At 37.1% G+C, this 25,350-nt stretch overlaps 1 protein-coding gene across 11 annotated transcripts in view; it reads right to left on the bottom strand.

Moving 5' to 3' along the window:
- The window catches only part of enox2 (ecto-NOX disulfide-thiol exchanger 2), a 287,212-nt gene that overhangs the window by 41,950 nt on the left and 219,912 nt on the right, over window positions 1-25,350 (bottom strand). For all 11 annotated transcript variants that reach the window (XM_048175874.1, XM_048175873.1, XM_048175875.1 and 8 more), the window contains 4 exons: window positions 20,409-20,615; window positions 14,387-14,620; window positions 12,930-13,142; window positions 1,495-1,601 (listed from right to left, as the gene is read on the bottom strand). In XM_048175874.1, coding sequence (XP_048031831.1) covers window positions 1,495-1,601; window positions 12,930-13,142; window positions 14,387-14,620; window positions 20,409-20,615 — 761 coding nt within the window. The remainder of the gene's footprint in view (window positions 1-1,494; window positions 1,602-12,929; window positions 13,143-14,386; window positions 14,621-20,408; window positions 20,616-25,350) is intronic.

The following is a 25,350-nucleotide window of genomic DNA, read 5'->3' as shown; positions in this document are numbered from 1 at the left end:
TTCTAAAAGTACTCTATATGTAACTTTAATTTGGAGACAAATCGAATAAAATGTCAATTCAAATTTCGAACAAGGCGGTCAATCAAGGACTTGGTTCATGAAGTTAACAAAGCACTAACTGACAGCAATAGCAAATCGTCTTAATGGGCTTCACAATGGGCCTGAAATGAATGGATGTGTGTGATATTTCTGATGGAAACGTCCAGTTCTGATGACACAGAATTTTTCCTCATGGGAAATTAACATGTATATCAGACGTGAATGAAATAAAATGTCTTTTTTCTTTTTAGAAATTATCCAACATGGTGCGTATTTTAAACACCTACCTTGAACAGTGAGGAGACTCTTTTGGCATTTACAGTACCTGCATCTTAAAGTTGTTCCAGTGGCTTCAAGTGAACATAAAACAACATTTGCAACCCCTCCATAGTGAAACAGAAAATTCAACTAGAAGGATGATTCAGTTCGTGAATTGATTAGATCATGAAAAATGTCTGTTACATACTAGAACATCAAAACAACCTAAGTTGGGTTGAAAATGTGGTTGGGTTAAATGTTTGCCCAACATGCTGGGCAGTTTTATTTTACCCAACTATTTAAAAATTATTATATGGCTGGCTTAAAATGAACCCAAACAATAGTTGAGTTAAATAAAACTACCCAGCAGGTTAGGCAAACATTTGACCAAACCGCTGGGTTAAAACAACCCAAATGCTTGGTTTGTCCATTTTCAACCCAACTCGGGTTGTTTTTAACCCAGTATTTTTTTAGAGTGTAGTCATGAAAATTAATTACTGTAAGCTTCTGGAAACTTGTTTGACACATGGACAATCCAGTCCTCTGTTGATTTCACAGTCATCGTTTGCTGAGCAGGAGTTCTGTTATATTAGATGTAAACAAAATCAGCTCTCTGATCCATGTAAAATGGTGTTTTAACGCTGCTCGCAATGGAAATTAAAGTGCTAATTAGACACAAGATTGGGTCATTGTGCACTTATAATGAGAGAGTTGTCTTAAAACTTACCTAATGACCAAAGAAATCAGAGGAAAGAGACAAAATAAACACTTCAACAGGAAAACATGTGGATTATAGCTCATTAATTAGTCTCAAGCTTCTAGTGATAGAGAATAAATATTTTTCTCTTGTATGGAGCGTTTTAGAGCGCCAATCATTCATGATACTGGTGTTTCCATTGCTTCTATCGGGAAAGACTCAAATGTTACCTGCCGGTTGTGAACCGCTGAAATCTCAGGCAGACTCGGGTCAGATTTTACTACCAGAGAGAGCTGAGCAATTATACTGTCATACCATTAACATTCAACTCAAAATAAAACATGTGGACTTCATAATAGTTCAAGTACATGGGTGGCTTGGAGGGAAGGGGAGATGGACAGGGGGAATGGGAAAAACTAATCTCACAGAAACATTCTGCATTATTAATTCTGAAGATGTGAAGCATGAATACATTCACTTAGAGAAATGAAAACACCAACCTCTGCTTGCTTTCGCCACATGTCCAGGTTCTTCCGTTGGGCTTTGGAGAAATGGTCCCATGCCTTTTGTTTGGTAGCAGCGTGGAATACAGACACAATCTGCTCAACTGTGGCAGGGGATGCAGGGGCCAGTATGGGCGTCCAAAGAAAGAAAGAGAGAGAGGGGCGATTGGGAAGGTGCAGAGGAGTGAAAAAATTTGTGTCAGGTTGGAAGGAAGTGATGTTCTTTTCCCCTATACCCCCCTCTATAAAGCACAAACACTGAGCTGGGGTGGACTAGTGTAGTTACAGGGATGGGATCTGAATGAGATCACATTTCTGTCTCTTCTGAAAAAATAGGGTTAGTTTACCCAAAAATGAAAATCACCTCAAAGCCTTTCCAAACCTGTACAACCTGTAATCTTTCTTCTGTGGAAGACAAAAGATATTTTGAAGAACGTTGGGGTCAAACCCCATTTGTACGGAATAAAACGCTGAGACTTTTCAAAATATCTCCATATGTTTTCCACAGAAAAAAAAAAGTCCTAAAGGTTTGAAATGACATGAGGGTGAGAAAACGATGACAGATTTTTCATTTTTAGGTGAACTAGTCCTTTAACAGCTGTGAACTGTTGTTGAACGTAGAAGAACATCAGCTGGAACATTATGCCTAACATCTCCTTTTTTTTAGGTCAATGGAAGAATGAAAATCTACGGGTACTGAATGACATGAAGGTGAGTAAATAGTGACAGATTTTTAGACTCTCTTTGGGAAGATCAAACAGTTGAATAGCGAATTCCCTTGCTTTACCTGAGAACAACTCATGTTTCTTCTTTCTCAATTACCACAACACACCTCTCACCTTCATCGACTCCGCTGCCTGGATACTCAAAGAATCTCTTGTATTTTAAGAGGTCATCAACTGATAATGAGATGAATGTTTCATCTACGACAGGCTGGGCTCATTACTTCACTGTGTATAGATTAGAGAGGATGTCTCGCTTATGTAAACTCATTAACGCAAACCTTCCAGAAATAGTCATCTGTTCAGAATTAAGAGACGAGGCAGTCAATCAACTATTTTCTGGGGTGTGAGTGCTTTGGATCTTAGAGATACATGGCAGTAATTTCCTGTGAGAATGTAAGACAGGAGGAAGACACGGGGCGGAAGGGGAACAGCTGCCGAGAATCACAGCTGCTAACAGTATGTGCTGCTCTGACATCTCTGACACAAACTCTGTTCCAAAATCTAGCAAGCTGCCAAACTAGATGGCGTTTCAAGATAACATAGGTGTGCCAATGACATGAAGGTTGAACCAAAAAGGAGGCAGCATAATTACGCCGGCTTCAAAACACATTCTTGTGGCCTAAATCTAAGGCAGCATCATACGTATCCTTTGTAGACAAGGTTAGGTGAATGACAGGAATACAACATTGATTATAAACATGCACTCCCGTTCAAAAGTTTGGAAATGTTTCTTGAACAGCAAATCAGCATATTAGAATGATTTCTGAAGGATCATGTGACACTGAAGACTGGAGTAATGATGCTGAAAATCCAGCTTTGATCACAGGAATAAATTACATATTAAAATGTATTCAAATAGAAAACAGTTTTTCTAAATTGTAAAAATATTTTACAATATTACTGTTTTTACTGAATTTGAGAAATCAACTTTTCCTTGAGCTTTTGATATATAAGAGGTCATCGAACTATATGAATATCCTGTAAGTTTCAGAACTGAAAACTTCCTTATTAGTCCAATAAAAGCTTTTATTGACACCAGATAGGTGAAACTCCGCCTCCACAGAAGAAATCAACGCCTACTTCATCATTGCATCATTAGCCCCGCCCACTGGTGTGTTAGTGAGATGAGGAGGAGAGAAGAGCGATACAGGACTAAAATAACATTACCTTTCAAAGGATGTTAGGAATATGGTTATTTATTTTCAACAATGTGAATGTCTCATTTGAGCTTTATTTATTTGTATTCAGTACATTTCACTATGGATTTTTTTGTCAAATCAATCGCATTTGGGCACAGGCTTTGCAAACAGACTTTTACGATATGGACTCGACAGTAATGCAACAACATGTCAGTAACTGTGTTAATTCTAATGCCTGATCTGATATTAATGATTCATGTAGAGTCAGTAAATCAAACCAGTGACTAAACGCTCAACTTCACGTTGTTTCTCTTAGTAGGATGAAAATAATCTGTAATTTAAACAGTGATTAAATTATATATAGAAAACGATCAAAGAACGCTCCCTTTACAATCACTGGAGCTGTCAATCAAACAGCGTGAGTTTATCAGTGACTGAGTTCTGGATTCACGCCAAAACTCCCGTTTTATTCAATGAATCTCTTAGTTGCATCACATTTGCACTGTTAGTTAGCATTTGTTAGTGTGCAGAAATTGAGTTGCAATGACGAGATCACTGCTTCCATGTCTGTGATTGGCTACAATGTTCAGCACTGCAACCTTTCATGCCACGATCTAAATATAATGCCACAGATTTAAGTGTAATGCTTTTCACGATAAGTTAACCTTGAGAGCTGTAATAGTAAAAACGTGCTAAACGTTTTCGAGAGAATAATACTTAGCTATTTCATATGCAAAGATGTCAACCAATCACAGCAGTGGGCGTTTACACTGAATCTCACAGCAGACACGCCCCTTAAAACAGAGCGTTCAAATCAGAGGCTAAAATCAGGTTAGAAAAAATGCCTTTTATTTCTAAATGATGACAATTTGTGATGTAAAAAGCATACTAACATTATAAAACAACGCAGTTCATGACCCCTTAAAAAAAAGCAGTCTTGGTGAGCATAAGAGACTTTTTTTGAGATTGTGATGTGTGTTTTTTTTTTTTTTTTTTGATAATTAGAATGTCTAACATAAAAGGTATTAGAATCAGTTGTTGAAAGTAGTCAAAATCGGAATCAAAAGTTTCTGTTTCGCATGAAATGTTCCAAATCGTTCACTTAAAAGATTCCATTTCAGTTATTTTGCATAAAGTTCTTTAATTTTGTCACCATCACTCAGGTCACTCGAAACCAACTCCCATTAAACATGAATGACTTCAGGTTGGTTTATCGCTGTTTAACACTGTCAGTGTGAACAGCCCTTCAGGAGGAAATATCATGGCATCTCACTGTTTTGTGCCACCAACACTATTATTACTTTAAATCAATCTTGGTTTGCCTGTTACTTTTAGAGAAATCCAATAAATCTTTAAACAAGCCTCACTCATGACTAGATCATCTGAGAGTTTCATATCATATTTCAAAGAGTTACTGTTTGTGCATTGCATCACAGATCCAAAAAACTGTCTGTGTGTCTGGGAAATGACATCAAAACATCCATCAGTCTAAGTGATGTAACAGTAGGACTGAGAGACAGAAACATATGGTGCCAGCAGCTTGATGGATGTATGACATCATTACTGATGGTATAACGTGACCTATGCAGATTCACTCAGAGATCCCATCTCTCTCTCTCCCTGAGAGGGGGTTAATAAACCTTGGGGAGGCAGGAAGGCTGCCAAACACATCTGTCTGCGGCACAGGCATGAGAGAGAGAGAGAGAGAGGCTGGATCGATAGCGACTTCAGCATCCTTTAATTTGATGGAAGAGATCGATGGCAAAGCCAGGATGGAGAGCATGTGCCTGACTGCATGCACGTGTGCAGGTGTGTCGAACGCTTTAGTCTAAGAGGAAACAAAACAATGAGTTTTACATGTCCACTATTCACAAGTATGAGATGCATCTTAGCACTGCCGCACTGCACTGAAACAAATGTATTAAATGTATTACATAGTAGAAAGAATGAAATAGTATTTTCTTGTAAAATGTACTCCAATCATCTTCTCTACAGTCAGTTTTCTCTCTCATGTGAACAACTGTCGTGGCAGAGCAACAGACTGTCAGCGTGTTAGTTTAACGGCACAGACGTCTGAAGGGAAGTCTATCACCCTCTTGAGCTCTGGACTATGATGCTGTAACGCAAAAACATGATAGATATGGGACATTTACATTTATGCACTTGGCAGACACTGTTATCCAAAGTGACTTGCATTGTATGCATTTGCATTACGTTCATGCATTCCCTGGGAATAGAAGCCATGATCTCAGCGTTTCTATCTCCTGCTCGCAATGCATTGGCCAAACCTTCACTTCTGTATTTGCATATTTGTTGAATATATTTCTGGCCTTTCTCTGCATTTATATTGCCTCTAATTTCCAAACAAATACTTTAGTATTAGAAGCAAAACAGAATTCCTTACCTTTCCAATGTTTACTATATCAGTAAGATTTTTTTGAAAGTAATTAATACTTTTAAAAATAAAAACAAATAATGCATTAAAAAATAAAATAAATGTGAGAGAAAAGACTTTTACATGCTTTCAAGTAAGACATTTCTATTAATTTTGAAAAAAAAAAAATGAAAAAAATATTTAGCATTTCAATGGTTTTCAATATCGATTATAATAAGAAATATTTTTTGAGCAGCAAATCAACATATTGGAATGATTTCTAATAGATGATAAAAAAAAAATCAGATTTGCCATCAAAGGAATAAATTACCTTAAAAAAAAGTATATATATATATTCATTTATTTATATAAAAACACATTTTTAATGCTAAAAAAAAATCAGATTTGCCATAGGAAAATTAATTTATAATATATCTGTCTATCTATCTATCTATCTATCTATCCATATATATATATATATATATATATATATATATTACAAAAATGAAAATTATTAAATGTATTATAATATAAAATTTATTCCTATGGCAAATCTGAAATTTTTTAGCATTAAAAATGTTTTTTTTTTGTTTTTTTAGCATATAAACACATTAAAATCCGTAAAAAAAGGGCACAATGTACTGTATTAATTTGATGGAATTTTCCATATTTCCATATTTATTTTGTACAGGTGTTTTACCTGTATTTTGAATCTTAATTGCGTTGTGTTTTAGGGTTCACAGAAATGTCTATAAAATTATTGGATAATGTCCTGGTAATTTTCTGCCAGTACATTATCTGCTTTTTTTTTTTTTTTTTTTTAGCGATATATATATATATATATATATATATATATATATATATAAACCGTTAATTTTTCACAATAGTACACTTTTTAATGTATTTTTGATGAAATAGATGCTGCCTTGAAGAACAAAAATATTTTTAAAAAATCTTACTGAATCCAAACTTTTGAACAGTAGTGTATTTCACTTCACATTAGGGATGGAATATATTGGGACCATATCAGCTGAAATTGGTAATTATTAATTATCAGTCAATGCGCTATCTATCCAAATGCTTATTTTCACCTATTCAAGGTAAATTTAACTTATCATTTTAAATTTTAAGCTATAATTTAGCAGGGATAACGACAGATTGCAGCAAAGATTTAGCACTTTAGAAGGATGCGTCTCTTTTTCTTCAAAAGTGTGAATGAATGCATGCAATTAATTTTACTCAGAAATGTATCATAGGTGTTTTTTCCTCCTCAAATAACCTAAGCAAAATAGTTTATCTATATAAAATAATATCACTTTTACTGCAAACCATCCCTCAGATGTGGCAAATACAGATTTAGTTCGTGACAGCACCTGTCTGCTGCCTCAGCCGGGATCCACCGTCTTAAGCTGGAACAGTCTTACCCAGAATTCCCATGTCATCATGTCCCACCTGCCACCGCGACAACCTGCTGCTCTATCCTCCTGCAGGGCTGCGACCCCAGCACGCTTTAGCTGTATACTGCATTTCATTATTTATACTGCTGTGTGTTCTGGCTGCGTTCAGATAAGACAGATGCTCGACTGTCACAATGCTTTCTCTCGTCTGTGTGAGCGACTGTTCCGCTGCATGTGTTTGTCATCGTGACAGAACAGATATTACTATAGTGCCAGATACTTATTGCAGGTTGTTGAGAGAACTGTATCAAAGGTTGCTGTCTGTCGCGCGCAGATAAAAGGCTGGACAGTGTTAAATACCCAGGGAAGCTACTGGACGGTCTTTCTAAGGCGACATGACCTTTCGGATCAAACATCTGTAGGAAGTATTCCTGATAGAAGATAATTTTGACAGACAGCCCGAGCAGGCTTGGTAACAAATCAGTATTGTCACTTCTTCCTCAAGCAGACGTTCTAAACCCATTAGAATAACCTGACAGGTTTCAGAAGGAAGAAAACAAACAAACAGAAAAGACATAGTCTGGCAGATGAAGCCTGTATCTCTGGGAAGGTGATGTTTTTGTCTCTTGAAAACAATAAAACACCTTTGGATTTCAACCTGCCACTAAAGATGAGTCATATTCGTAAATACCCATGTCTGCTCCATCTCTATGTGACATCAGGATGGATGTCAATCACAGTCTAAGACAGACAGACGTCAGTGATGAGCGTGAGGGGATATCTGGGAATGTCCTAAGAGAGAGAGACTTACCATGCCGTTCAATTTAGGTCAAGTTACTGCATGACATCACTGATTAAACAAGCACTATTCCTGCTCTCCACGTCTGTGGGACGGAGAACCATGATTGGACCATGATCTCCATGAAATCTAGTCGCATCAACAAATAATAGCAGCCAAGTCAGTAGAGGAGGAGTAACACTTTCTATGGAGTCTGTATAGTGATGCAGTATATTTCATAATGCCTTACAATGTAACCTTAAATTATTTGTATGTTCTTGTTAAAACTTTAACATGGTTACAACACGTTTAAGAGTATAAAGAATTACATTACTTGTGCCATCATGTGTTTCATGTGCATTTACTCTTTAAAGGTGTAACCATGAAAACAAAATAGTATTATAATGTATTATAGAGATGTGCCTGAAGTCAAATGCCTTACTTGGAAAGGATCAAATGAGAAATATTTCATATTTACAAGGGGGGAAAAAAAGAGCAAAATTTGTTATTCAACAACATTTTTTTTTGTGAGTCTGCAAATATGACTGAAGTGTGAAAATGTGCATGGATAGTTATGATTACAGGTGAAGGGGAGTGATTTTTTCCCAAAAACAAACCTGAAAAAAAGATTTGTGTTTTTGTGAAGCTTAGATATTTTTTTTCTACACTTTTTAAGCACTTTTTAAATCTTTATTTCATGGCACAGTCATTAAAAACAGAATAATTAACTTTATAAATAATACATGCCATATTTGCTATAACTAGAAACTATAAATGGAATAGGGTTACATCTAAAAATGGGCTTTTTTAACACAATTAAAGGGTTAGTTCACCCAAAAATGAAAACTCTGTCATTAATTTCTCACTCTCATGTCGTTTCACACCCGTAAGACCTTCATTCAGGAGCTTTGACGCTTTACGAATCTTTTGTTTCGAATCAGTGGTTCGGAGCATGAAAGTCACGTGATTTCAGTAAATGAGGCTTTGTTATGTCATAAGTGTTTCGAAATTTCAATGGTTCGCCACTGGGGGGCGTGATTTTGGCAGTTTGATACACACACCGAACCACTGATTCGAAACAAAAGATTCGTAAAGCTTCATGAAGCAGTGTTTTGAAATCGCCCATCACTAGATATTGTTGAATAAAGCCGTTAAAAGTATTCTCGTCGCTTCATAACATTAATGTTGAACCACTGTAGTCACATGAACTGATTTAAATATGTCTTTAGTAGATTTCTGGGCATTGAAAGTGTTAATTATCAATGCAGGCCTCACTGAGCCATCGGATTTCATCAAAAATATCTTAATTTGTGTTCTGAAGATGAACAACATGAGGGTGAGTAATTAATGACACAATTTTCATTTTTGGATGAACTAACCCTTTAAAAACCCGCCCACACCTGATAATAGCCATAAACAGATACATATAATTTTGTCATTGCAACAGATCCATAAACTACTGCTAAAAATGTTAACTTTTTTTCAGTCTCTTATGCTGCATTTATTTGATCAACAATACAGTTAAAGCAGTAATATCCTGAAATATTATTACAATTTAAAAGAACTGTTTTCTATTTGAATGCATTTTAAAATGTAATTTATTCCTGTGATCAAAGCTGAATTTACTCCAGTCTTCAGTGTCACATGATCCTTCAGAAATCATTCTAATATGCTGATTATTATCAATGTTAAAACAGTCGTGCTGCTTAATATTTATGTGGAAACTGTGATTCAGATGAATAGAAACTGCATTTATTTGAAACAGAAATCTTTTGTAACATCATAAATGTCTTTACTGTCACTTTATCAATTTAATGTGTCCTTGCTGAATAAAAGTATTTGAGGAAAAAAAAGGTAACACTTTTAGTTGCTTATTAGCATGCATATTACTAGAATATTGGCTGTTTATTAGTCCTTATAAAGCACATATTAATGCCTTATTCTGCATGATCATATTCTACATTCTTAATCCTACCCAATACCTAAACTTAACAACTACCTTACTAGGGGGAAAAGTCATAGTTAATAATGAATATGTACTAAAGTGCACGCTCCCAGTGCATTATAAGGAATTGTGAATGCCTCTATAATGCAACATACAGACTTCACAGACAGTGTTATGCACCAGTTAAAAGCCTATGTGCACGTGTTGTTGTTGAGTGGCATGTCATCAGAAGTGTATGCAATTCTACAAACTCCAGTCAGTGTTATTTAAGCAATTAGTCAATGACAATCTAGTGACCATTTGGGGTTACTTACTTTTAATCTATGAAGGGTCATCAGGTGTGCTGTCCAGAGACTAAGCAGCTAAACAAAATCACAGACTCTTCTACACATGTCTGTAGCTGTGCACTCATGAAGTTCACATACTCTACCTTCTTCTGCATTCAGCTCAAAGTGGTAGAGACCTGAGGAGAACTTACCTTCGGTCCACACTGATCTCAGATCAAAGCATGTACACTATCAAACCGAGACATTGAAAAGTAACTGATGGCAGAGCGTAAAATTCACTTGCCCTGGATTTGAGGTCACGAGTTTTCTCAGAGACAGTAAAACAACCTTTGCCATTACATTCAAAAGCTTTCTAAGTGAATATCTGAATATCTGCTTGTACAGTAAATACACAGCAAACAGGTACATTTAATTCAGCTTTCATCGACGAATGCATATGCATGATATTCACCTACACTAACTTCTTTTCTTTTGAAAATTAATCATTTTCAAGGCAAGGTTTTCTGTGCTGTGACCTTTTAACAAGTCTGTATCCATCTCTTATACCACAGTTTCATGTTAATGAAATATTAAATCTCTACTGGATTTGTTCTAAGTTCAACCCCCCTTATACTTGAATCAAACGCAGACTGAACATTACGCCTGCTCATGCATCAAGGAAACTATATGTGTGAGTAGTAGCTCCATTTCTCTGGGCATTGGATCAATCAAGAACAAAGCACTGCTGCGTTGGGCGTACTACTATGATGGCAGGAAGTGAAGTGTAATCATGCAGTAGCTGACAGCAGCCATTTACTGAATGCTTCCTTTTGTGTCTGATAGTATAGATGAAACTACTGCGACGTCACACAACAGGCAACGGCACTTCAGAGCTCTTCGGAAAAGCAGCTTTTACTTGACGTGAGCAGAGCAGCAGCAGCTCTAACGATCTGTTAAGAATTTCAAAAAATTAGGGCCAGGTCATTGCATGCATTTTCTCTGATGGGATAGCTATCCGATCGTGAAAAGACCAGGTGTAGATGCTCTCCGAAATGCATTTGAGATTTAAATCAAAACCACTTCAGGAGGTGGTCTGGGATGCATTCAAGTCAAAACTGAACAGGTCTAAATGCATCTGGTTGTTAAACCACATATGCAAATCTTACTCCTCTCAAAAATGCTAAAAATAAACGTGTTATAGGCTAAATAAAATGTTATAGTCACATACTGCATCACCGCAGATGAGCAGCAGAGTATATCTTAAGCAAGCCGAGCGCAAACTGAATAGTAATGAAGTCACAGATGCATTAAAAATGAAATTATCTTCATTAATAGTAATTAGACTAAATGATCTCACCAGTGCTGTTGCTGCGCTCTCTCCTATTGCGGTCTTTGATTCTGAAATTAGCTGATGATCAATAAAATGCAGCTCATGTTTGTTGCTTTCGGTGAGGTGAACTCCATATATATATATACTTATATCCGTTTTTTATGTGGCCAAGTGTAAATGGAATCATTTTGATAAATCAGATCAGTAAAAGTGCATGAAGTGCAATCAACAAAACCAATTTTAACTTTATTTAATGTTTGAATTTGTTGGACATACACTACTATTCAAAAGTTAGGGTCAAATTTTGGGCTTTAAAAAATGGGCGATTTCAAAACACTGCTTCATGAAGCTTTACGAATCTTTTGTTTTGAATCAGTGGTTCAGAGCGTGTATCAAACTGCCAAAGTCATGTGATTTCAGTAAACGAGGCTTCGTTACGTCCTAAGTGTTTCAAAACGTTTTAAAATTTCAATGGTTCACCACTGGGGGGCGTGACTTTGGCAGTTTGATACGCGCTCCGAACCACTGATTCGAAACAAAAGACTCGTAAAGCTTCATAAAGCAGTGTTTTGAAATCGTCCATCACTAGATATTGTTGAATAAAGTCGTTATTTTGTTTTTTTGACGCACAAAAAGTATTCTCGTCGCTTCATAACATTAAGGTTGAACCACTGTAGTCACATGACTGTTTTAAATATGTCTTTAGTAGCTTTCTGGGCATTGAAAGCCTCACTGAGCCATCGGATTTCATCAAAAATATCTTAATTTGTGTTCTGTAGATGAGCATAACGACATGAGCGTAAGTAATTAATGACAGAATATTCATTTTTGGGTGAACGAACCCTTTAATAATAACAAGAAATGTTTCTTGAGCAGCAAATTAGAATAATTATAAGGACCATGTGACACTGAAGACTGGAGTAATGATGATCACAGGAATAAATTACATTTTAAAATATATTCAAATAGAAAACATTTTAAGTTGCAATAATATTTCACAATATCACTGTTTTTGATGCATCTGTGACTTTTAAAACATTTTAAAAACATTAAAAAGCCCAAACTTTCGACCGGTAGTGTTTATTGCATTACTGAATCCTCACACATATAGTGCCATCTTTCTAAATGTGAATTGTGGCATATTATAGTAAGAATCACACAAAGAGATGTGTGAAATGTGTCTAAAATGAGCTGTGCTAGTCAATGCTCATGTATATTTGCTTTAAACGGCGAAATCAGTGAAATCACTTCAGGGTTTGTGCATCAGAGAAATGCAAATCTGCAGCCGCCACCTGCGGGCCAATCGGGTCTTATTACAGCAGAGGTGATCATGATGAGCTGTGATCAGTGAGATATCATAATTTGTGTAAAATCCTATTCCTCTACTGATAATGATGGAAAAATGCCCAAAAATGCTGTCTAGGTAGGCAGCTTTTTAGGTTTTGACACAGAAGCAAAATCTGTAAAGAAACACTCACATTGTACTAAAATCCCAGAAAGGGCATTCTTGAACTTCTCCTTGGCCTCCTCCATCTCCTTCTCATGAGAGGCCTTCTCGTTCATCAGCCTGCGAATGTGGCTGTTGGAGGACTGGATCATGGAGTAGAAGTTGTTGGCGTTTCTGCGGTTTACCTCCCCTCGTTCCACCCAGGTCAGCAGGACACGCACCGCCTCGGGAAATTTGGAGTCGTCTGAGTGGAGAAAGGAAAAAACGGTGGGGGGGAGAAACAGATGGTGGGAAGAGAGCTGAGTACAATGTTGGAAAGGAACACTTCTCATCTGGGACCTTCTAGTGTCAAAACTTATTAGCAGGACATGTTTATTGGGCCAAACACAGAGGTAGAGGACATTTAGGAGAGGACAACAGCAAGGACATCAATCATAACACATTACTGATATTGATAGTGTGCGTTCAGTAAAAATAAGGCTACATTGTTCATGAAGAGATACTCAGGTGTGTATGTGCAGATGGGAGGGGAAAACAGTCATGATGAACTACAAAGATTTGGCTTGCAACTTTCGGCTGGGAATGAGATGAGAAACAGGGAAAACTGAAAATCATTGTAATGAATGCTACAGGGAGGCTCTTCCAGCAATCTATTATTCTTTAGTGTTATTGTGTTTATGTAAAATCTGCAACTTAACAAAAAGAACAGTTTGGCACAGATTTGTTGAGATGTTTGGCGTTAACGAGTGTTGCAAAGATATTGCCGCTTGTGCAGCGAAGATTTAGAAATAAAGAATTATTTTGTTCTTGTTGCTGTAATCCTGAACACAAACACATGCACAACTGAGAATTCTAGGCTGCTTTGATTTATTTATGGAAGTCTTAACTTCAGATAATCAAAAAATGCTGTCAAATAATTTAAATTAATAATCCATCAACCCTTTTAAGACTGCATCAGTGTGTCGTGAATATGAAATCCCTCTCCATCAATAAACTGATTTTGATGCTCATTTACCTGATTTAAACTCAACACTAACAGATTAAAAATAATAATTGTCACAAATAATCGTCCAATATTCAATATACCGACAAATCTAGCAGATATGAGAGTGCTGTTAAGATTTTCTACAGCAAACAGCACAAAAGGTTCACAATCACACAGCATGTAATTTCATCCTTTCTTCTCTGCCTTTCATCAGTTATCTGTAACCACTGCAAAGTGAGCTGAACAGCATACCCGCTGCATATAAAATATTACATGGAAAAGTATGATTTCAACTCAAAAACTTTTCTCCTTGACAGAGAATCACTAAACAGATGGTTGCTATTAAACTGCGTGGATCATCAAACTCAAAGAGACGAATAGCTTTTAGATGCATCCAGCCACTGGGCACACGGACTGAAGCAGCCTCTTCACATGCATCAGGAAATGACACATAAACACAACAAAATCACTATGACGGAGGTATAACATGTCATGTGTCGCACCTTTGAGCTTTTCTCCTAACTGGCCGCATTCGTGCTCAGAGTAATGAACGATGGGGGGCGGTGAAGGGGGCCGAAGACGGTCCTCCTCTATCCTGCGCCGGTGCCTCTCTTCCCGGGCCAGCATGCGCTGTCTGCACTCCCACTCGTACAGGTCATCTCGAGCCTGAGCGAAATCTACATGCAGCCGGCCTGTGTCCTTCTTATCTGTGCTTGATCCCAGTCTGATCCTATAACCTAGAGGAGAGGAGATGGAAATGGGCAATGACAAAGAAAAAGGAAAGGGAAGTGAAGGAAAGGGAAGTGGAAATAGAAGGAGGAAGGGAGTAAAGCAAAAGCAAATGGAAGAATGAGGAAGAGGGAAGGAATGGAAAATATAAAGGAAGGGGAAAGAGGAAAAAAGGACAGGATGAAAAGGAAAGAGAAAGGGAAACAGAAAAAAAGGACAGAAAAACAGAAGATGGAGGAAAAGAAAGGAGAAGAGTAAAAAGAAAGGGAGTAAAGGAATGGACAAGAAAAGATAAGAGGAACAGGAAGGGGAAATGGAGCAAAGGAAAGGAAAAAGGAGTAAAGGAATTAACAAGGAAAGATGGAAAAAAGGGAAGGAGAAAAAAGAAAAGAGGAAGTGTAAAGGGAAAAGGAGCAACGGAAAAGAAATGAATGGAGAACAGAAAAAAGAAGGAGAAAATGAATAGAAGATGAAAAGGGTAATAAAAGATAGGAAGAGAAAGCGGAAAAGAATGGAAGAAAGGAAATTAAAGAAGAGGAAGAGGGAGGGAAATGGAGCAAATGAAAAGAAAGGAAAGGGAAAGAGGTGAAAAAGAAGGGGAAGGAGAGTAAAGAAAAACATGATATATGGTCAGGAAAGGATAAAATAGGAAAGGAACGGAATAGATAAGAAAGAGAAGAGGAAAGTGGAAGAGGAAGGGGAAATGGATCAAAGGAAATATAGGAAAGGGGAAGAGGAAAAAAGGGAAAGGGATTAAAGGACAGGACAAGAAAAAAAAACAGTAACGGAAAAGAAAGAGGAAAGAAAAGGAAAGTGGAAGAGAAAGGGGAAACCAAGTAAAGGAAAAGAAAGGAAAAAAGAAGGGGAGTAAAGGAAATCACAATAAAACAGGAAAGGAACAGAATAGACAAGAAAGAGGAAAGGGAAGAGGAAATGGATCAAAGGAAATATAGGAAAGGGGAAAAGGAAAAAAGAGGAAAGGAAGTAAAGGAATGGACAAGAAAAAAGAAAAGAGACAGGAAAGAAGATAAAAAAGAAAGGAGAACAGAATATGAAAGTGGAAGGGGAAACCAAGCAATGGAAAATAAAGGGAAAAAATGGGGAAGGAGTGTAAAGGAAATGGCAATAAAACAGGAAAGGAACAGAATAGAGAGGAAAGAGGAAAGGAAAGAGGTAGAGGAAGAGATAGGGGAAATGGATCAATGGAAATATAGGAAAGGGAAAGAAGAAAAAAGGGGGAAGGGGGAGTAAAGGAATGGCCAAGAAAAAAGATAAATACAAGAAAGAGAAAAGAAATAGAAGGGGAGGGCAAAGAGGAAATAGAAAGGGAAGGTGAGTAAAGAAAAAGGACAAAAAAAAGAGGAAAAAAGGAAAGTGGAAAAGAAAGGAAAAAGGAAGGGAAGGGGGAAAAGAAGGGGAAGGGAAGTAAAGGAAATCACAATAAAACAGGAAAAGAACAGAATAAGAAAAGAAAGAGGGAAGGAAAGAGGAAGAGGAAGGGGAAGGGGAAATGGATCAAAGGAAATAAAGAAAAGGGGAAAAGAGGAAAAGGGGAAGGGGAGTCAAGGAATGGGCAAGAAAAAACAGGAAAAGACAGGAAAAAAGATAAAAAAAAAGAAAAGAAAAGAGAACAGAAAAGGAAAGTGGAAGAGGAAGGGGAAAACGAGCAAAGGAAATATAGGAAAGGGGAAGAGGAAAAAAAGGGAAAGGGGAGTAAAGGACAGGACAAGAAAAAAAAAACAGTAATGGAAAAGAAAGAGGAAAGAAAAGGAAAGTGGAAGAGAAAGGGGAAACCAAGTAAAGGAAAAGAAAGGAAAAAAGAAGGGGAGTAAAGGAAATCACAATAAAACAGGAAAGGAACAGAACAGACAAGAAAGAGGAAAGGGAAGAGGAAATGGATCAAAGGAAATACAGGAAAGGGGAAAAGGAAAAAAGAGGAAAGGGAGTAAAGGAATGGACAAGAAAAAAGAGAAGAGACAGGAAAGAAGATAAAAAAGAACGGAGAACAGAATATGAAAGTGGAAGAGGAAACCGATCAAAGGAAAATAAAGGGAAAAAAAGGGAAAGAAAAAAGAAGGGGAAGGAGAGTAAAGGAAATGACAATAAAACAGGAAATGAACAGAATAGAAAGGAAAGAGGGAGAGGAAGAGATAGGGGAAATGGATCAACGGAAATATACGAAAGGGAAAGAGGAAAAAAAGAGGAAGGGGAGTAAAGGAATGGGCAAGAAAAAACAGGAAGAGACAGGAAAAAAAGATTAAAAAAAGAAAAGAGAAAAGAGAACAGAAAAGGAAAGTGGGAAACCGAGCAAAGGAAAAAAGAAGGGGAAGAGGAAAAAAGGTGAAGGTGAGTAAAGGAATGGGCAAGAAAAGACAGGAAGAGACAGGAAAAAAAGATTAAAAAAAAGAAAAGAGAAAAGAGAACAGAAAAGGAAAGTGGAAGAGGAAGGGGAAACCAAGCAAAGGAAAAAAGAAGGGGAAGAGGAAAAAAGGGGAAGGTGAGTAAAGGAATGGACAAGAAAAGACACAAGAACAAGAAAAGAAAACGGAAAAGAAAAAGGAAAGGAAAGTGGAAGAGAAGAAAGAAAGAAGGAGAGTAAAGGGCAAGAAGTTAAATGTTATAAAAGACAAAAATGCAGGAAGAATGAGAACAGCAGAAAAACATTCACTCTTAACAAACCCAAGAATGTTCTGAGAAAAACAACATACTACCAACACTGACCTGTGACAACGTGACTCTCTGTTTAATCATTACTTCTGAGATTTGAGGCCAAACCCTTCCTATCGTTTATTTTGTGTGACATGCAAGACGTCCCAAATGTTTCACTCAGATGGGAAGGTCGAATCAAAAACCTCACCGGCACAGACAAGCCATGAAGCATGAGAATAATCTGGTTTGTGATGGGATGAAAAAAGAAAGTGATTTTATATTAAGGCTTATATATTTCAGCATAAAGCAGAAAATTGCTTGGAAAAGTATCTTGACAAATGGCCAAGTGGTATGAAAGAAGCTCCGGTGAATTATGAATCATATGATGCTCTGAGTACATTACAGAGAGGGCTGAAAAGTGTTTTTAAGGAGAATGTATATTCAGAGATGGCCGTGTCAACAGAAACGAGAGAAAGAGCTTCACGGTTTACTTCCGCCTCTCCATCACTGCTTTACAGCCCCCAGACGCTGTTAAATATTTTACGCAATGTGTTCACGTTAGAAATGAGCACCATTATTTATGGAAAGGCCTGCAGAGCTCCGTCACGAGGCCACATAATATATGGGGCGCCGCTCCAATCTCGCCCCTCTCCACTGAGAGAGCAACACTCAGAGAAGAATAAATAATGGAAAAGGGTATTATTGGAGCGGCCGGCACTTTAAACTCGCTTTCTGGGGCAGAGATGGACATCCTAATATTTGCATACAAAGACTGATTTAAGATGTGATGGGAGACTTGTCAATGGGAACTAAAGATAGGAGAAGCAGACCCCGGCAGGTCATGTGACCAAGCCTGGCCCGTGATTGATATGCAGCGTTCAAAGGCAGAAATTTATTACTAGATGTCGGCGCTTGTCTTCTCGTTGACCTCTTTTGTGAGGGACTCTCGACGGCCAGTGTCTACAGATCTTGAGTTCTCTGAGTGATGTGTGGAAGCCCCGCCCCCCTAATTAATTCAGCATCAATCAATCAAGTCAAGAGGGAACTTGTGGACACATGGCCCTCATTTACAAGAGATAAAAGGTTAAGTGAAATTATTCTAAATCACACGTGTGGCACACAAGCTTCTAGGCATGATTTAGCATACTTTTTTGTATTCTTGTTTGAAACGTTGTGACATTGTGAAACGCTAGGGACCATCCATCTGTCTATGCATCCATCCATCCATCTATTAGGGGTGTAACGGTACACAAAATGGACGGTACAGCAGGGGGAGAAAACTAAACATAAAATTGCTTCTTTTTTTTTACTAAACAGTGGTTTACTCAACAAATTGCTTCTCTCTCTCTCAAATTAATTCAATTATAATTAAAATTTTTAAGGAAACCAAAACATATATATTTATATATATAATAATACAATTAACAACAGATCCCAAACTGTTAGCCTAAATTCAGTTGCTATTTATTTTTAGATATAATAATAATAATTTTTGCATATAATAAACAACACAAATTGTACGCAAACATGTAAATTGTACATAAGGCAGTTTTTGCATTAACTTCTAAATCTAATTATAAAATTATGTTTTTACTCCAATTCGTTGTTGAAATATAATCATTTACACAGAGGCTGTCATTTTCATGACAAATTTATTTAAACATACACTAAATAATCAAGACATCACTAACAGTTTAAGTAAAATATAATGAATGCATAAGCTAATATAGTGCATATGGGTCATTGATGAATAAGGCTTTTAAAAGTGTAAAAACATAATGGAGATATAATTAATTTTGAAGTTTTATTAAGTGTTAACAATTAGATTATGTGGTTTTTATAATCAATTAACACTGCTTTTGTCATTTTTTACAAGATGGACAAAATTTGTCACCAAAAAAGTCATTCGGTTTAACCAAAATTTCGGTTTTACCGAATGACGATATTTTCAAACAATGCTAACAGGCTGATATCTAGCAAAAGAACAATCAAACATTTTATATTTAGTACAAGTTTAAAAAAAAATATAACAATATTTTCCATGTTTTATAGCGGTTGTACCGAATGACCTCATGTTTCCGGACGTGTATGAGAGTGAAAACGTCAATTTTTCAAATAGTTAAGAGAGAGTTAGTTACTTTGCTTCATGACCATGTGGTCCTTTGCAGGTGTCTGAATGATGTCACATCCTGTCACATGATATTGACCACATGACTTGATTCAAAACGGTCCCTTTATATCGGTTACTCCGAATGACATCAATGAAATAAATTTTTCCGGACATTATTTCTCATAACAAAGCAACGACTTCTACACATAATTTTAATACAATTTTGCACTGTTGATATATGATGTTATAAAATCATGCCAGAATAAAAACAACATTTTTATCACAAATGAAATGTCTGTATTGGCCTTTGGACGGTTAAACCGAATGACCCTTTGACAAATCTTTAAAATACCTTTATATGTAGCAAAATATAATTAAAACCTTTTGGATTCAATAAAAGTCATCTAGTTGTACTACCTAACATACTTTGTATGTCATATCTTTGTTTTTTATTATTATCAAGGCCTGTGGACAAAAAAAAAAAAAAAAAGACCCGTCACGTCACTGACCACTGAATGACTTGCCTAAGGTAAATGTAATGCTTTTGTGACATATTGTTAACAGGCTAATTTATTGACGTCTTTATGCCATTTAAACACTGATTGAGTGAGATGTGATACATTTCAGTAAGTTGTACTGTATCTTTCAACATACCTTCAGATGTTCATTCATGTTTATTCTCTAACTAGTGCTAAAGAGGAAGAGATGATCGCGTTCACTCGCCCCGCGCTGCCGCTTTACTTGAAGCGCCTATACACTGATCTGTTGTGCCACATAAAAGAACATCAAAATGGACAGAATTTGAAAGATGACACTTTGTTTCTTATCGAAAGTAACAAAACGCAGAGTTTATAGGTTAATAGCAATTATAGGTGTTTAATGGTGGTTAGGATACAACACTGTGTTCGTCGAACTGTCATACACATACTGAAAATTCACAGGACGAATATGTGTACCATTACACCCCTTCTATCTATCTATCTATCTATCTATCTATCTATCTATCTATCTATCTATCTATCTATCTAAATATGTACCTGACAGGAAGAGGGCCTTGTCCACTGTGTGCTCCTCGGCGAAACGGATATGACAGAAGTTCTTCTTGCTCTTGCGGATGGCGATGATACCTCCGCACTGTTCAAACACCTCCACAATGAGCTGCTCTGTTGCATTCTCTGGCAAACCGCCGACAAACACTGTCTTACAGCCGGGGGGTCTCTCTCTGGTGGCAGGGGGAGGCAGGTCTTTGAAGAAAAGCAAAGAAGATTAAACTACCAGAATTTCTGACATTTTGTTTTATTTAGTTATTGATCTCTATTTTTCACCGCATTAACCCTTATGTGTTGTTGGGGATGTTTTCATCCACTATGGGGTGATTTTGAGTCTTAATTTGGCCACAACTTTCTCTGTGTTTCAGCAAATGGAATGATTTTTGGTGACAAATCTTATTTTGATATATATTTTGGGAAAATGCTTTGAAAATTTTCAAAACCTCAAAAATACACTGTGGGCAAATTCACTACCCTTTCGTTATGTTCGTGGCTGGAAACATCCACTAAATTAAACTGCTGTAAAAATGTATCAGATAAATATTTTTTTCAATTTTTTTTGCATAAATCTGTTAATCAACCTCAGTCCTGATCAAAACTACTAAATGTTTAAAAAAAATTCAAGATTTTTACTTTTTTATTGCCAAGTTTATAAATGATGTCACTGATTTGGGTGAAAAAAACACAAAAAATGACTTATTTTCAATATAAAAAGTGATTGTGGATTGGATTTTTTTTTACCTTTTATCACAGTCTTGGACATGTCAAAGATTAGTAACAACATTGGTTTTGATGCATTGTTAGTTTTTGTGCAGCATCAGATTTTAATTTTTTCTCCCTCATTTATTCTTCGTGGCTGTTTTTGCCCCATTGACTTCCATTATAATGACATTTTTTGATTGCAAAGCCATGACACCATAAAATCATGCATTCTTGATTGATGGTGGTTTTCCCTGTTGGGAAGAGGTAAAATTTCTCATTTTTACAGTTGATCACCAGGTGGCGCCATTAACCCTTTAGATAGGCCTGTGCAAAAAAAAGCTTAGTTACTGGCTTTTATATGGAGTATAACAGCATATTATAGTGTGTGTGTGTGTGTGTGTGTGTGTGTGTGTGAGAGAGTAAGACCTTTGCGCACTTACCTTGAAAATATGACTCAAAATATGCACCTCAGCTCTCAGAACTACATGGAGTAAACAAAAACAAAGTAAGTGTATTTATACACCTGTTGCCTTTTGATGGTGAGAATGTGTGAAATGCTTTGTCTTTTCTTGATGGTAAAGCCAGTTTAAAACCATAAAAAATCCTTCAGTGATACACTTTTCCATTTTTTTTCTGTAAAAAATCTACTCTGCATCAAATTTATGAACATAATTTATTATGAACCAAAGTGGAACAACTCCAGTTTCTCATTGTGAGGCGCCCATGGAGGTCAATCATCTCCTCTGTAAAAAAAAAAACAGATTGAACACAGAATCCACATTCTGGACCCTTGCGATGGCATAAAGGCAGGACCACACCAAGCCAACGGTCAGCTGTTGGGCAGATTTTGTTCCTCAGCCGACTAAGTTTTCTCAGTGTGTTCCTCACTGTCGGCTGAAGTTGGTCCCTGTCAGCTTTTTTTTCAGCCGATTCGACATGTTGAATCGGCATCAGAGCTCGTCATCCGTGGGGTCATCTGGTCATTCTGATTGGCTGTTTAGCTACTGCCACCTGCTGGTATGGAAAGGCATTTCATCTTATGCAGGCGCTAAATGGACGTGCTGCTTGGCCGTCAGCTGTCGAGCGTCGGTTTGGTGTGTCAGGGCAACTTTGGACCCAGACCTTGCCGACGTGAGCCAACCTCGCAGTCTGCTTTCGTCGCCACTAGTTCGTCGGTGTCGGCTTGGTGTGTTCCTGCCTTAATGCGTTGGCCCTGGAGTCACGCAGCAGGATGGCATGCAAGTGTTTAAATCCACTTACCTTGTTTTTGTTTAGTCTGTACTTCTCACCATCAAAAGGCAGCAGGTGCATAAATACACTTACTTTGTTTTTGTTTACTCCATGTAGTTCTGAGAGCTGAGGTGCATATTTTGAGTCATATTTTCAAGGTAAGTGCGCAAAGGTCTTACTCTCTCTCTCTCACACACACACACACACACACACACTATAATATGCTGTTATACTCCATATAATTCCATATAAAAGCCAGTAACTAAGCTTTTTTTTGCACAGGCCTATCTAAAGGGTTAATGGTGCCACCTGGTGATCAACTGTAAAAATGAGAAATTTTACCTCTTCCCAACAGGGAAAACCACCATCAATCAAGAATGCATGATTTTATGGTGTCATGGCTTTGCAATCAAAAAATGTCGTTATAATGGAAGTCAATGGGGCAAAAACAGCCACGAACAATAAATGAGGGAGAAAAAATTAAAATCTGATGCTGCACAAAAACTAACAATGCATCAAAACCAATGTTGTTACTAATCTTTGACATGTCCAAGACTGTGATAAAAGGTTAAAAAAAAATCCAGTCCACAATCACTTTTTATATTGAAAATAAGTCATTTTGTGTGTTTTTTTCCCCAAATCAGTGACATCATTTATAAACTTGGCAATAAAAAAGTAAAAATCTTGAATTTTTTTTAAACATTTAGTAGTTTTGATCAGGACAGAGGTTGATTAACAGATTTATGCAAAAAAATTTGAAAAAAATATTTATCTGATACATTTTTACAGCAGTTTAATTTAGTGGATGTTTTCAGCCACGAACATAACGAAAGGGTAGTGAATTTGAACAATGCACAAGGGTTAAGTTTGCAGCTCATCATTGACTCATATGCCACATATGAAAAAGATGAAACATGCAAAATCAATCATTGATTTTTTTTTTTTTTTTTTTTACGACCTTGACATTAAAATGATTAATCATCCAATTTAAACTTAAAAGACTGCGCTTCATCTGGAAGATCATTAAAAATAGTAATGCACCAAAACACATTGACACATATGCCAAAGTATAAACGATTATAGTGTTGGCATATTTTTGGAATTTTGTCACTTTTATTTGATTATTTGATTTTTATTTGCAGTACAAACCATGGATCTTTCCTTTGATTGGTTTAATTTGCAGTACACGGTGCTAGAACCTCCAGGATCACAAAGCTAATCTCTTTTTGATAAACCAATTCAACCATGAATGAGATGCATTGAGAAAACCGGGATGAGAAGGAATAATCAATGAAACCCGGCACTTGTTACATGACTGGATTACAAGTGCAAAGCTTGCCATCTAAAACTGGCCTGTTCTGGTGTTAGCTGATTACTCAGTGATGCTGTGAAGACGAACTTGTGATAATCCGTGCTTTCCATCAGGACTGAAGAGCCTGTCTTAACAAGCTATGGGAATGCAGTTGAAGGAAGCACCTGCTGGGACTCAGAGGGGACCGCATGCATGATTGGGGGTCCAAACAGAGTCGGACGCAAAGCAGTTCAGGCATGTTTGGCTGTGAGCCACTCACTATAAATAAGTAAGTCTCTTTGGACCCCACAGCTGCCCCAACACTCACCATCAATCATCACCAACATTACACTAACTCCTGTTTATTGTGGCGGCTCATGATGAGCATTATGTTTATGTCAGCTCCTGTCAGTGGAAAAGAATGTAGCCTAATATTCTCTCGTCTTGTTCATGACACCAGAGGAGCATATAAGTACAGTTTCAATGCAATACTACAGAAAAAAAATTAGTGACCAAGATGATTTACACTTCATTCTTGGGCTTTGGATGATGTGCTGTGTGGTACTTTGTGTGTGAAGAAATAACATTTCTATAAACATGTTTGCCAAGCATAAAATAACTTGTCTGTCTGATCATTACTGAAGTCTCAAAGTCTAAACTAACACTCATGGGGAATTCAGTGGGAAAAACACATTCACTGACAGTTTCATTTATTAGCATGCCTCATTTTAGCACCTGATTCACTGAAGGCATTATGCAAATCAGGTACGGGGAACAAATATGGCAACAAAATTAGTGCTGATCGCAATTCATGACTTGGCTGGATCTAAAGGATGCAGCAGAATCCCATGATCTGATGCGCTCTACGGGAGACATGAATCAACTCTTTACTAAGCCGAAATGATTATTTACGGCAGCCATAATCACTAGAAAATATCCATAAACAATCATTTTTTAATAAAATCCAGTTCAAATTGTAATAGTGGAATGTTTCTGCTTTAAAAGCACAATGTTAATTCTGTCTGCCAATGTTTGTGAATCTGATTCATTCTATAAAGATTCTCATTTGCATTGAAAGGATTTGCTCCAAAAAAAGGACAATGAATATGAATATGCATGGCACAGCACTGCACCACATACAGCACCTGGTTATGCTGTGAGCGGTATATGAATAAAGGTGCGGTCACGTTTACCATTGCACGAAGAAATTCTGCAGGCGAAATGCAGTAAACAAACAGGAATCCATGCAATATTGAATACTGAAATGTTTTGGACTGCCAAAAGCTATTGACAATGGATCTGTGAAATACTTTGCCTGCAAAAGTTTCACTAACATGAAAGCATCTTAAAGCCTAAAGTATACTTCACTTTTTTATGTGTATGCGAGTGTCAGCGTACAGTGCGCGACGTGAATTTCATCATCAAAAGAGTACGCTCACCGCCATATTTAGCCCTGGTTATACTCCAGTTTGGACACGTACACGGACAGCTGTGGACAGCATGGACACGGACTACTTGTATTTATACTAGGGCTGGATGATTTATCGTGATTAAACCGCATGCGATTTGGCAAAAGCTGTGATTATTTTATGCGCAGCTTGTCAGAGCTTTACAGCTCTGTGAGCAGTAGTAAATGCTTCTCCATCTGAAAGCCAGAGGGCGCTCTCGCGGAGAAACTGCAAATATGCCCTGCCGTAGAAGTAGATA

The sequence above is a fragment of the Megalobrama amblycephala genome, linkage group LG23, assembly GCF_018812025.1.
Source record: "Megalobrama amblycephala isolate DHTTF-2021 linkage group LG23, ASM1881202v1, whole genome shotgun sequence".
Taxonomy (NCBI): domain Eukaryota; kingdom Metazoa; phylum Chordata; class Actinopteri; order Cypriniformes; family Xenocyprididae; genus Megalobrama; species Megalobrama amblycephala.
Note: the sequence above shows the minus strand (reverse complement) of the source record. Positions and strands in the feature narration are given on the sequence as shown.